This window comes from Furipterus horrens, unplaced genomic scaffold (genome assembly GCF_987537825.1).
Source record: "Furipterus horrens unplaced genomic scaffold, mFurHor1.1.pri manual_scaffold_10, whole genome shotgun sequence".
Taxonomy (NCBI): Eukaryota; Metazoa; Chordata; class Mammalia; order Chiroptera; family Furipteridae; genus Furipterus; species Furipterus horrens.
This window is the reverse complement of record NW_028327180.1, coordinates 61,017,288-61,027,919: the sequence shown is the minus strand read 5'-3', so window position 1 is coordinate 61,027,919 and position 10,632 is coordinate 61,017,288. Positions and strand designations below refer to the sequence as shown.

Sequence of the window (10,632 nt, the reverse complement as noted above, 5' to 3'; positions counted from 1 at the left end):
CACAGGACTATAAAAATATCAAATACATTTAACATCCTCCCCCCTTCTCCTTTTTTACAGATGGCAGTGCACTCTACAGTTAGGTACCTTGCTTTTTTCACTTAAGAATACATCTTGAAGAGGATTCCTTTTTACAGCTGGAGTGTTTCACTATGTGAATGTGCATGAAATGATTTGCCACTATTCCTTAGCTGATGTGTAGTTAGGATAGTTCCTTTAATGCGACAGTGACCGGACAACAGTTTTAAAAATAGGTGTGGAGATGCCAACTATAGTGGAAAGGAGGGTAAGAGTCTCTGGTTCCCCCCACCGCACTTCTTCAGGCCCCTCCCCCGACGGTCAACGACAGACGCTCTGAGTCCTCAAAACAACAAAGTCCTCTGCCTAGAAGGGCCGGAAATACTTCAGAGCGTTCACCGAGATCCACCCCTCCGCTTCTGGCACCAGCTGTGGGGAGTATTCGCTGCAGTCCTTCGTGTCCGGGCGGTAGGATGGCGCCGGCCCGATGCGGTCATAGCACCGACAGTGGACGATGGAAAAGGCTTCCACTGTCTCCCGAAGTTTATCCCCAGTGGCGAGAAAGGGGCGTAGCCGGGCCTTCTGTTTTGTCTGTGTTTCTTGCTTCCCGCACCACAGAGATGTAGGCCTCCATCGTTCAAGCCCTCCTACTCTGCACCCGAATGGATGCTAGAGCGTCTCCTCGTCGTTTCCTGTCGTCCGGGGCCCGGGGTGGGAAAAAGGGAGAGTTGAGCGACCGTGGAAGGAACTACCTAGCTTCGGTGGCCTGTAGGCACCGGAAGTGTTGATAGGGAGACCGGAAGTGATGGGGCGGAGCCAGGAAGTGATGAGGGGCGGGGGGTTATTAGGAGACCCAGGGAGCGTTGGGGCAGATTTGCACTCAGGGCCACCTGAGCGATTGAGGGGTGGCCCTCAGCTGTGTCCTCTCCCCTCGCAGACACAGTTGTCGTCTGGGAGTAGGAAACTGTTGAGGGGGGGGTTTGTCCGGAGGACATTTCTCTGGCTACGCTAGAGGCAAGGTGTGGAGAGGCAGGGCTGGGGGTGGGGCCGGGTCGTCAGGGCGTCTGAGAGGAAAGACCCCCGCCCCCTGCCCCCCCAACCATCTACACTGACTGAATGGACACTAAGATGGCTGCCGTTGCCATGGCACCCAACCCTGTGCAGACCCTTCAGGAGGAGGCGGTGTGCGCCATCTGCCTCGATTACTTCACGGACCCTGTGTCCATCGGCTGCGGGCACAACTTCTGCCGAGTGTGTGTAACCCAGTTGTGGGGAGGGGAGGATGAGGAGGACAGGGACGAGTTAGACCGGGAGGAGGAGGAGGAGGAGGACGGCGAGGAGGAGGAAGTGGAGGCTGTGGGGGCTGGTGGGGGCTGGGACACTCCCATGAGGGATGAAGACTATGAGGGCGACTTGGAGGAAGAGGTTGAGGAGGAAGAAGAAGGTGTGTTTTGGACAGGTGGCATGGGCGGGTCCAACTGGGACAACATGGACTACGTGTGGGAGGAGGAGGATGAGGAGGAAGACCTGGACTACTACTTGGGGGACATGGAGGAGGACCTGAGGGGGGAGGACGAGGAGGAGGAAGAAGTGCTGGAGGAGGATGAAGAAGAGGAGCTAGATCCTGTCACGTCACTGCCCCCGCCTCCAGCCCCTCGGAGGTGCTTCACCTGCCCCCAGTGTCGAAAGAGCTTTCCCAGGCGGAGCTTCCGCCCCAACCTGCAGCTAGCCAACATGGTCCAAGTGATAAGGCAGATGCATCCAGCACCTGGTCGGGGTAGCCGTGGAAATGAGCAGGGCATTTGTCCCAAACACCAAGAAGCCCTGAAGCTCTTCTGCGAGGTGGATGAAGAGGCCATCTGTGTGGTGTGCCGAGAATCCAGGAGCCACAAACAGCACAGCGTGGTGCCGTTGGAGGAGGTGGTGCAGGAGTACAAGGTGAGAGAAGATGGGAGTTTAGTGGGGGAGGAGAGGAAGTAAGTGGAGCTGGGAAAAGGAAATGTCTTCGTCTCAAAGAACCTCATGTATTTGTGAGCAGATTCTCCTTATTTAAGTACTTATTGGTACCAAGGGTTAGAGTGAGAAGGATCCTGTACACAGACAAAACAGACACAGTGAAGACCAGGGAAGACTGGCTTCCTCAAAGGAAATTGGGTGAAGCTGGTGATGCCATATCACTGGGCTGTGTCTCCTGGGGAAAAGCCACTTTTACTGTTTCTAACAGTAGGAGTGCACGTGACAGGACCCTAGGTCTTTACCACTAGTCTCATTTTCCTTTGGGTGATCTTAAGTCTATTCTTGACAGAGATCCCTACAGATGGGAAGAACTTGGGGCCCCAAAGAACAGGAAAGGGCTCTCAGGAGCAGGCACATAGTAATGACTCCTAGTGTCTGACCCAGATGCACTGCACTTGCCTTCTAATGGGTTCGCCACCCACCCAATGATATGGCTTGGTTCTTCCTCTGAGGACTTCTGTTGGATCTGCATCATTCTGATATACTGGCAAGAACTTCTTATTTTTCCTGGGAATTCAGTAAAAAGGGAAAGAGAGAGACTTTTAAATCAGTAGTCCTGGCTCTGCACTTAATTTATTTGGGGCAAGTCTCTTAGTGTCTTTGAACTTTGTTATCTCCAGGACTAAAAGTTAATATTTATTTAATATGTACTACATACCCCAGGCACTGTACTAAGCATTTTTCATGGACTGTCTCATTTAAAACTCAGGACAACCTTCTGAGTTTGATATGGTTTCTATTCCCATTTTACAGACCGGGAAACAGAGTCAGAGAGATTTAAGTAATATACACAGGGCCACACAGCTACTAGTAAGTGATGGACTTGGTTGTGACTTACCCCCCAACCCCTCTCCCCATCCTTGGCCTATACTGTTAAAAAGATCACCACTATTTGAATATCTGTTTGACTTTTCTGACATATGACTTTATCTTGGAGTCTGACTCTATTAATATCTTGCCCCCTACTTCTGATCCTGACTCTTTTTGGACATAGGTGAAGGAGAGTTGGCTGTGAGACAGCCAGCAAAAATATCCCTGCTTAGCGAAGGCGTGGATGTGTTTGAAGCAGTGGGAAAGGGAAGGGGAGGAGGTAGCGTCTATTGGCACCATACTTTTTTGTTTTGTGACTTGAGTTTTCACACCTCCTGATTCCTACAGTAACCTTGTGTAGGTATTACCCTCGTTTTCCCAATTTTAGAGTAATGAATCTAGAGTGTGGTACAGCTAAGACAAACCTACATCCCCTCATGACAGGTATCTATTCCTTCTACGTAGTGATTGTCAAGCCTGGCTGACAGGCTGGATTACTAGTGGAGGTTTTCAAAAATAAAGTGAGCTCTACCACTAGAGATTCTGCATCAGCGATAAGGAGAGTATCTTTAGGCAGCTCAGCCTAGTACGGAACTCACTGCATTGGTCATATCGCCTGCCTTTTAGGCCCTGCATTATTAGGGGAGGTTGTGTACCCCTTTTGTCTTTCCCTTTTATATCCCTTCAGTTCCTAGTTAACTGTATGCATCAGACAATATGTAGTCACTTTGTTAACTGGATCTCAGGGTGGAATATCCATGGGCATTTCACCCCTTTCTCCTTCATGCTCCTTTGGCAGGACATCCAAAGAGCTTCTGAAACTGTATTTTAATTTGTGTTAACCATGTCTATTGAATGCCAGTCCAGTAGGGCTCTGCAGCTAGTAATCTGACATTAACTGATTAGCAAATGTCAATGCATAAGTTTTATTATATAGAATTAATTTGAGTGATCGCCTAAGTTATAGGCTGTTTTACAGGCAAGTAGTTTATTCTGTTCAGATATGTACTCTAAACTAGTTTGGCATTGTGTTGTTTTGTAGAACTGTTTCTTTATTGAACAGGTAATAATACAGAAATGATGTATAAATAAAGCTCAAAAAATGTTAAAGGTCCTTGAAAATTTCTCTTATATAGTACTCTATTTAGATTTCTGCCTATGAATTTTTGTCAACAACTTAGGAAAAAAATTAAATGGAAGACTTAAGCATGACAAACTATGTATTAATATAGTTGAAATTATTGACACTACTGGAGAAAAGTAGAAAGTAGTATCAGAAGGAAAATTTTGTGTAGTTTATGCTATTTTCATGTTACAGATTGATTGTAATTTTATTATTACAGTAATTGTTTTCTACAACCACCTACCTGTGCAACAACTGCCTTTTGTACTCTGGGTCAGTAACTTCTTTCACTCAGGGGTCATTATCAGGCTCTCATTGGCAGCTTAAGGCCTAGGTAGGGAATACTAGATAACATTTACTGATCTGTTTCTACATGCCAAACGCTGTGCTAAGTGTACTGTCCAGGGGATAGATTCTAGTACTCCCAATTCTCATTTTAAGATGAACCTAGAATCATGGTTTGCTTCAGGTCACCTGGTGCATTTAGATTGGAGTCTAGGCTTGAGCTCTTTTGCCCTGTGTTACCCCTCAAGGAAAAGGAGAGAGAAACAGAAGTAGAAGACAAAGAAGGGAAATAACAAACCGTTCGGGCTTATTTCAGCCATTGTGGTGTCTCTTAACAGCCCTTAAAAAAAAAAAAAAAATACTGCTACAAATGTTTGGAACATAGAGCTTAAGTACATATTTTGCTGGGCAGATTAAAACTTTAGGAAGAGAGGGTTTTTGTTTTTCGTTAGCAAGTGACTGAGTGGGAGAGAAAGTAGATGCACGGAGAGAAACAGAAATTAAAGTGGTGACCTTGCCTTCAGGAACCCCTGTGTCTTGGGGAGGGTAACCACACTTGTAATGATTACAGTGCCTGGGAAGTGTTGTAATGCTTGTGGTCCTGTTCCTTGGGATCCTAGAGGAAGTTGGGGGCAGGGAGCATGAGGGCCATAGTCAGGTAGCTGAGTTTAAAGGAAGAATGCCTTTGGCCAAGTGGAGAAGGGCATTTCCAGTTAGAGGAATAAAGGTATGGAGTTATACTCAGGAAAAGACACAGAGTTTTATTTGGCTAAAGACAAGGGGTGGGTACAGGAGGGAAGGCCAGATGTGTAGGAGCAGTGAGATCCTCATATTTTGCAAGTGGTGGAGAACCACTGATGGATTTTTATCACACAAAAGTCATCAGAAAAGTACTTAGAGATGAAAGTTATGAGGCAGATTATTTATGAGGGGGAAGGGACCATAGGCAGGAACATTCATGTGAAAGGACTTTGTGGTGAGGTTCTCAAGCCAGGCCCATTCTACCTCTGAGTGTGGGGCTCTAGTCATCAGGATACCCCCTTGGAGAACACATCCAGGGCTGTGGACATGAATGCTGGTGGAGGGTTGAGCCTTTGTCATCATCTGCAGAGAAGGAAGGGGAGGAAGGGAATGTGATGCTCATTTGTAACTGATGGGGATCTGGCTTTGAGACCCAACCCCTGCAGGGAGGATGAACAAGATGGTTCTGAGAGCAGGTTCTTCTCCCAGCCCAGGCTGTTAGCCTTCCTTTTACTATTCCCTCAGGCCAAACTTCAGGGGCATGTGGAACCTCTAAGGAAGCAGCTGGAGGCTGTGCAGAAGATGAAAGCCAAGGAGGAGAGGCGGGTGACAGAGCTGAAGGTGGGTGGATGTCCTTGAGGGGGGCTGACTAGCTCTGTGGTCAGGGCAGGGAAGATGGGCTGTCCATTCTCACAAGTGGTGACTAGATCTGCTGAAGAGGGGCAGCCGAAGCCTGGGAGAGAGGTGCACAGACGCCATCCCACGGTCCTGAGGAGAGAGGTGCATTCCCAGGTTCTAAAATGGGGTGAGAGGCCTAGCATGGAGACGTTAGGTGTCTGGCTCAAGGCTGCTGAGCAGGCCTACCACCCCGGCCACTGACCCCAGAGCCAGTGTCCCACCATGCTGTCCCCACCATGCTGGATAGAAGAGAGCAGAAGCGGGCAAGGCAAAATCCATATAGCAGCCATCAGGGAAGCCCCAGATCCCTGGGTGGATGGCAGGTGGTGGGCAGAGCAGTCCAGAGCATGAGAGGGGAGGGGTCAGGGTATCTAATGGAGGAGAGGAATTAGTGAATGTTAGCATTGCAGAGATCTAATACCTTCTGGTCTAGTGTTTCTCAGCCTTTTTTCATTATTGCTCACTTCTTTCCAAGGAGTACTTTTAGGTATTTTCCCCCCAATTCCCACCTCTCATCCGCTATCTGTTTTTTGTAAGGCCACCAGGCACTGGAATGGCCCAATGCCGAGCTTCAGAGACCAAGTGCAGGACATCCTTCCTGTTGGACCTCTTCCCCCACCTCTTCTGTGCCTGCCTCCTGGCCAGTGGCTAGGCCTTACCACTTCCTAGGGACTGTGCTTGTTGCCACCTACACTTCAGGGACTTCTGCTGGCAGCTGCCTGGCACTGAGTGGTGGCATCTGGGTCTGGGAGTAAGGGAGTCATTTGCCTCCAGCCAGTTGCCCAAGTTGAGACTTTGAGGCTCCTGGTGTGCAGAGAAGGGGTAAGGATCTGAGTGTCACTGGGACAGAGGGAGAAACTGACTTTTTACTTCAACCACTTGGCCAGTCAGGACTTCCTTCCCCATTCTGACCTGTCACTCTTTTGTCCTAAGAATGTTTCCAGCTAATGATATGTGGGCAAAAAGTGTGCCCACCATTTGGGATTGCCCATCCCAGGCAAATGGGGTGGAGGTGGGCAGATGTTTTCTCTTATTATAATAGAAGTACATACATAATAATAACCTTGATTTTGCCTCTTGGCCCTTAAAGTATGAAACATTATCTAGCTCTTTACAGAAAACATTTGCTGATTCCTGATCTAGGATTGGGTGACTTTCCCAAGGTCATGACCCTAACCTCATATCTTGATTTCTGAATTTTTAATTTATTCATTTAAAGAAATTCTTACCAAGCACCAATTCCATGACCAGCACTATGCCAGGGTCCAAGGATCCTGTGGCAGCCAGAGCTTACAGTGCAGTGGGAGGAAAGGATGTTAAAGGGTACACCAATGTAAACTTAAAATTTCGAATTGAGATATAGGCCATGAGGAGACATAGTGATATTTATGGGGTGGTCCTGTTTTAGATATGGAGGGAAGGGAAGGCTTCTCAGGGAATATAAGCTTAGACCTGTAGAGTGAGTCAACTCAGGTAGCCAAGTAGAGGTAAGTATTTCAGGCAGAGGTGCGTGAGTTTTGGACCAGTGTGCTGGGAGTCCGAGTGATGCCTGGTAGGGCTGGGAGGTGGGGAAGGGGACAGGTACTTCTTTCTACTTGGGATGTGGGGCTTTTTTGTCTTTGATTGAGGGGCAGCAGTTGCAAAACTGGAGATTTATGTTTCTGTGTGTTGAGGTGGTATCCACCATCCCCTTTGCATCATCCCAGAGCCAGATGAAGTCAGAGCTGGCAGCTGTGGCCTCAGAATTTGGGCGGCTGACGAGGTTTCTGGCTGAAGAGCAGGCAGGGCTGGAGCGGCGCCTTCGAGAGATGCACGAAGCCCAGCTGGGGCGTGCAGGAGCAGCGGCCAGCCGTCTCTCGGAGCAGGCTGCCCAGCTGAGCTGCCTGCTGGCCGAGGCCCAGGAGAGGAGTCAGCAGGGGGGCCTGCGGCTGCTCCAGGTGAGCAGTGCCCCCTTCCTTGCCTGCTCCCAAGTACCCTGTGTTTGCTTTGTCAGGCATTGATAGGATTATTGTTGAATATAGTGTGTATGTGTGATTATACCCAATGAAAATACAGAAGATTCAGCTGTAGGAGGGTCTTAAATGAGAATCGAGGAAAGAATTTTTGACAGTGACATCCTGAAAAAGATGACCAATCATATTGTGAAAATTATTTTACTGGGGTTGAAAATTCGATTTCTGGGCTCACAGCAAGATGAGAGGCGTTAGGTATGCCGAGATGCAGGGATGCTTGAGATGGTTGCATGTTTATTGAGAGCCTTGAGGTGCTTTTTCTCACTCCTGGTTTAAGTTCAGTCTTTCTCTGGCTGGAATCAGACTGGGAGAAAGGAGCCACCCCTGCACAACTGACTCTCTCTTTTGTCTCTTTCTCCTTCTTCTTTATGTGTCTGTATTCCCAGGATATCAAGGAGACTTTCAATAGGTGTGTTCCCACCCTTAATCCTTTGTGACCTGTGGCATCTGGTTCCCCATCCTTGCCTCTTTTGGCTGTCCTGCCCCTCTCCGTCCTTCCCCAAGGACCCAAATTTCTGCCTCCTATACCCTTCTCTCCTTCCCCTCAGTTTCTATTCTTCCCTCTGGGAATATCATGGTCCCACCCCTTGCCCGGTCCCCTTCCTCCAGGTGTGAAGAGGTACAGCTGCAGCCCCCGGAGATCTGGTCCCCTGACCCGTGTCAACCCCATAGCCATGACTTTCTGACAGACGCCATCGTGAGGAAAATGAGTCGGATGTTCTGTCAGGCTGCTCGAGGTAGGGAGGTCACCTGGACGACCTTCCTTTTGCCTTTCCCTTCACAGACCTGAGATTGGGTTCTGAGGGAAGATGGGCCCCAGGGGAAGAATGGGGGCTGAGATGGAGCAGACAGCAGGTAGGCCACCTGGGGCTTCAAGCCAAGACTGCTTTCCTAGACCAGGTAGGTATTGGGGGTGAAGGCTGGCAAGAAGAGCCAGGGCCAGAGGGATGACCTATCCAGCGTCCTGGAAGCAAGAGCGGGAAAAAGAGGTGGAACCCCTGGGAACCTGAGCCTGGCCTCTAGGAAGGGTGGGGAGCTGAGGATAGCTGGGGGTTGGGGAGGTGAAGGGGGGAGGGCATTAGAAGAGGTCGAACCTTGGAGTTGGCTGCTGATGGGGAACAGTGGGCCGATCCATGGCATATTTGTCCTTTCCCCTCCCAAGTGGACCTGACGCTGGACCCTGACACGGCTCACCCGGCCCTGATGCTGTCTCCTGACTGCCGGGGTGTTCGTCTGGCAGAGCGGCGGCAGGAGGTTGCTGACCATTCCAAGCGCTTCTCAGCTGACTGCTGCGTACTGGGGGCCCAGGGCTTCCGCTCTGGCCGGCACTACTGGGAGGTAGAGGTGGGTGGGCGACGGGGATGGGCAGTGGGTGCTGCCCGTGAGTCAACCCATCATAAGGAGAAGGTGGGCTCTGGGGGTTCCTCCATGGGCATTGGGGATGCCAGCTCTTCCTCACGCCATCACCACCGCCGCCGCCGGCTCCACCTACCCCAGCAGCCCCTGCTCCAAAGGGAAGTGTGGTGTGTGGGCACCAATGGCAAACGTTACCAGGCACAGAGTTCAACAGAGCAGACACTGCTGAGCCCAATTGAGAAGCCACGGCGCTTTGGCGTGTACCTGGACTACGAGGCTGGGCGCCTGGGCTTCTACAATGCAGAGACTCTGGCCCACGTGCACACCTTTTCAGCTGCCTTCCTGGGCGAGCGTGTCTTCCCTTTCTTCCGAGTCCTCTCCAAGGGCACCCGCATCAAGCTGTGCCCCTGATCAGCCTGCCACCCGCAGGGGCCCCTCTGGTCAGCACTGGTGGGGCGGGTGGTGGTGGATGGTGGCCCATAAGTTTGGGGGCTCAAAGGCTCCCAAAACTGTTACTGCATTGCTTCCTGCTCTTCTCTCTAGGAGCCTAATGAACCCTTTTGGCCTCCAGCTCTGCCTCCTCTCACCTATCTGTCCAACAGGTCTGCATGGGTCCCTAATAACAGCTGCTTGGTCTTCCCTCCCTGTCTGCCCAGGGCCTGAATTTGAGTAGGGGAGGGGATATTTAATTTCATTAACTTCCCTTTCCCCACCCCTGCTTTTCAACCTTTGAGTCAGTTCCCAGGCTGGAGGATTTGGCAAGACTCATGACTACCCCCACTTCAATTATATTTTCTGATGCAAGTTTTAGCTAAGGGATTTGGAAACCTTTTAGGGGGAGGCAGGCTGTACAAAGGGTAGAGCTAGATAATAACCATCTACTCTGGGGAGTGGGAAAGACAGGATTCTAAACTGTCTTCCATCCCCAATTTCTACCTCCATAGACTGGCCAGAATTTAGCTTCAATGAGAGATCTGGAATGGTTGACATGATTGAAACTACACTACATCTGCCAATAAATTATTTCCTCCATTTTTTCCAGCACTTAATCTAGGAGCAAAGCTCACCCTACCCTTTTCATAGTCAGGCTCCCTTCCCTTTTGTTCAGCAGAGTTCCTTTTGTCGGTCTCCATTCTCTTCATGTCTTTAGTTCCATTTGATGAGCCCTGATGGGGAACCTGGGGACCAAGGTTTGGGTCCCCATGAGGAGAGCCTTGGGTATAATCTATTTTTCTAGTAACCCTTTGCCTTGTCATTTACCAGCTTTTGTCCTGTGCTTTGATGGCCCAGGTCAATTTATGTTCCTGCAGAAAAGGGAAGCTGGGTTGTGTTGTGGAAATAAAATTTTATTTGCTTCTTTTGTGGAGTCCATTCCTTAACATGAGCAGAGTCTGAAGATGTAACCTAGATGCCATTCCATTTCTCCCACAGTAAGCCAGCCCTCCACTAAATTGAGGTGACTCATTGTATGTCACATCTGGTTAGTCCTGTTCTCAAGAGATTGGAATATAAATCCTACCCTTCCTCCCCATTTGTATATCCTAATTTGTAGGCACCCTTCATATTGTACTTGATCATTTGCTGATTCATATA

General features: G+C 49.6%; 1 protein-coding gene across 4 annotated transcripts; it reads left to right on the top strand.

Annotated features, from left to right (window-relative positions):
* The first annotated feature begins 421 nt into the window (after positions 1-421).
* TRIM41 (tripartite motif containing 41) lies at positions 422-10,399 on the top strand. Of its 4 annotated transcripts, XM_090287886.1 has the most exons (7): positions 422-1,956; positions 5,519-5,614; positions 7,345-7,608; positions 8,070-8,092; positions 8,293-8,420; positions 8,846-9,479; positions 9,583-10,399. In XM_090287886.1, exons 1-6 carry the CDS (start codon positions 1,135-1,137, stop codon positions 9,448-9,450), a joined length of 1,938 nt encoding a protein of 645 aa, XP_090144012.1. In that variant the 5' UTR covers positions 422-1,134; the 3' UTR covers positions 9,451-9,479; positions 9,583-10,399. The 4 variants fall into 4 exon arrangements, with proteins under 4 accessions (XP_090144012.1, XP_090144013.1, XP_090144011.1 ...); XM_090287887.1 differs by having other exon boundaries at positions 7,378-7,608; positions 8,846-10,399; XM_090287885.1 differs by having other exon boundaries at positions 8,846-10,399.
* Positions 10,400-10,632: the final 233 nt, after the last annotated feature.

Excerpts from the sequence above, each read along its gene's own strand:
- TRIM41 (XM_090287886.1), top strand. The coding sequence starts at position 1,135 with ATGGACACTAAGATGGCTGCCGTTGCCATGGCACCCAACCCTGTGCAG. Across the intron at positions 1,957-5,518 it reads AGGTGGTGCAGGAGTACAAG|GCCAAACTTCAGGGGCATGT; the intron begins GTGAGAGAAGAT and ends CTATTCCCTCAG. Across the intron at positions 8,421-8,845 it reads GTTCTGTCAGGCTGCTCGAG|TGGACCTGACGCTGGACCCT; the intron begins GTAGGGAGGTCA and ends TCCCCTCCCAAG.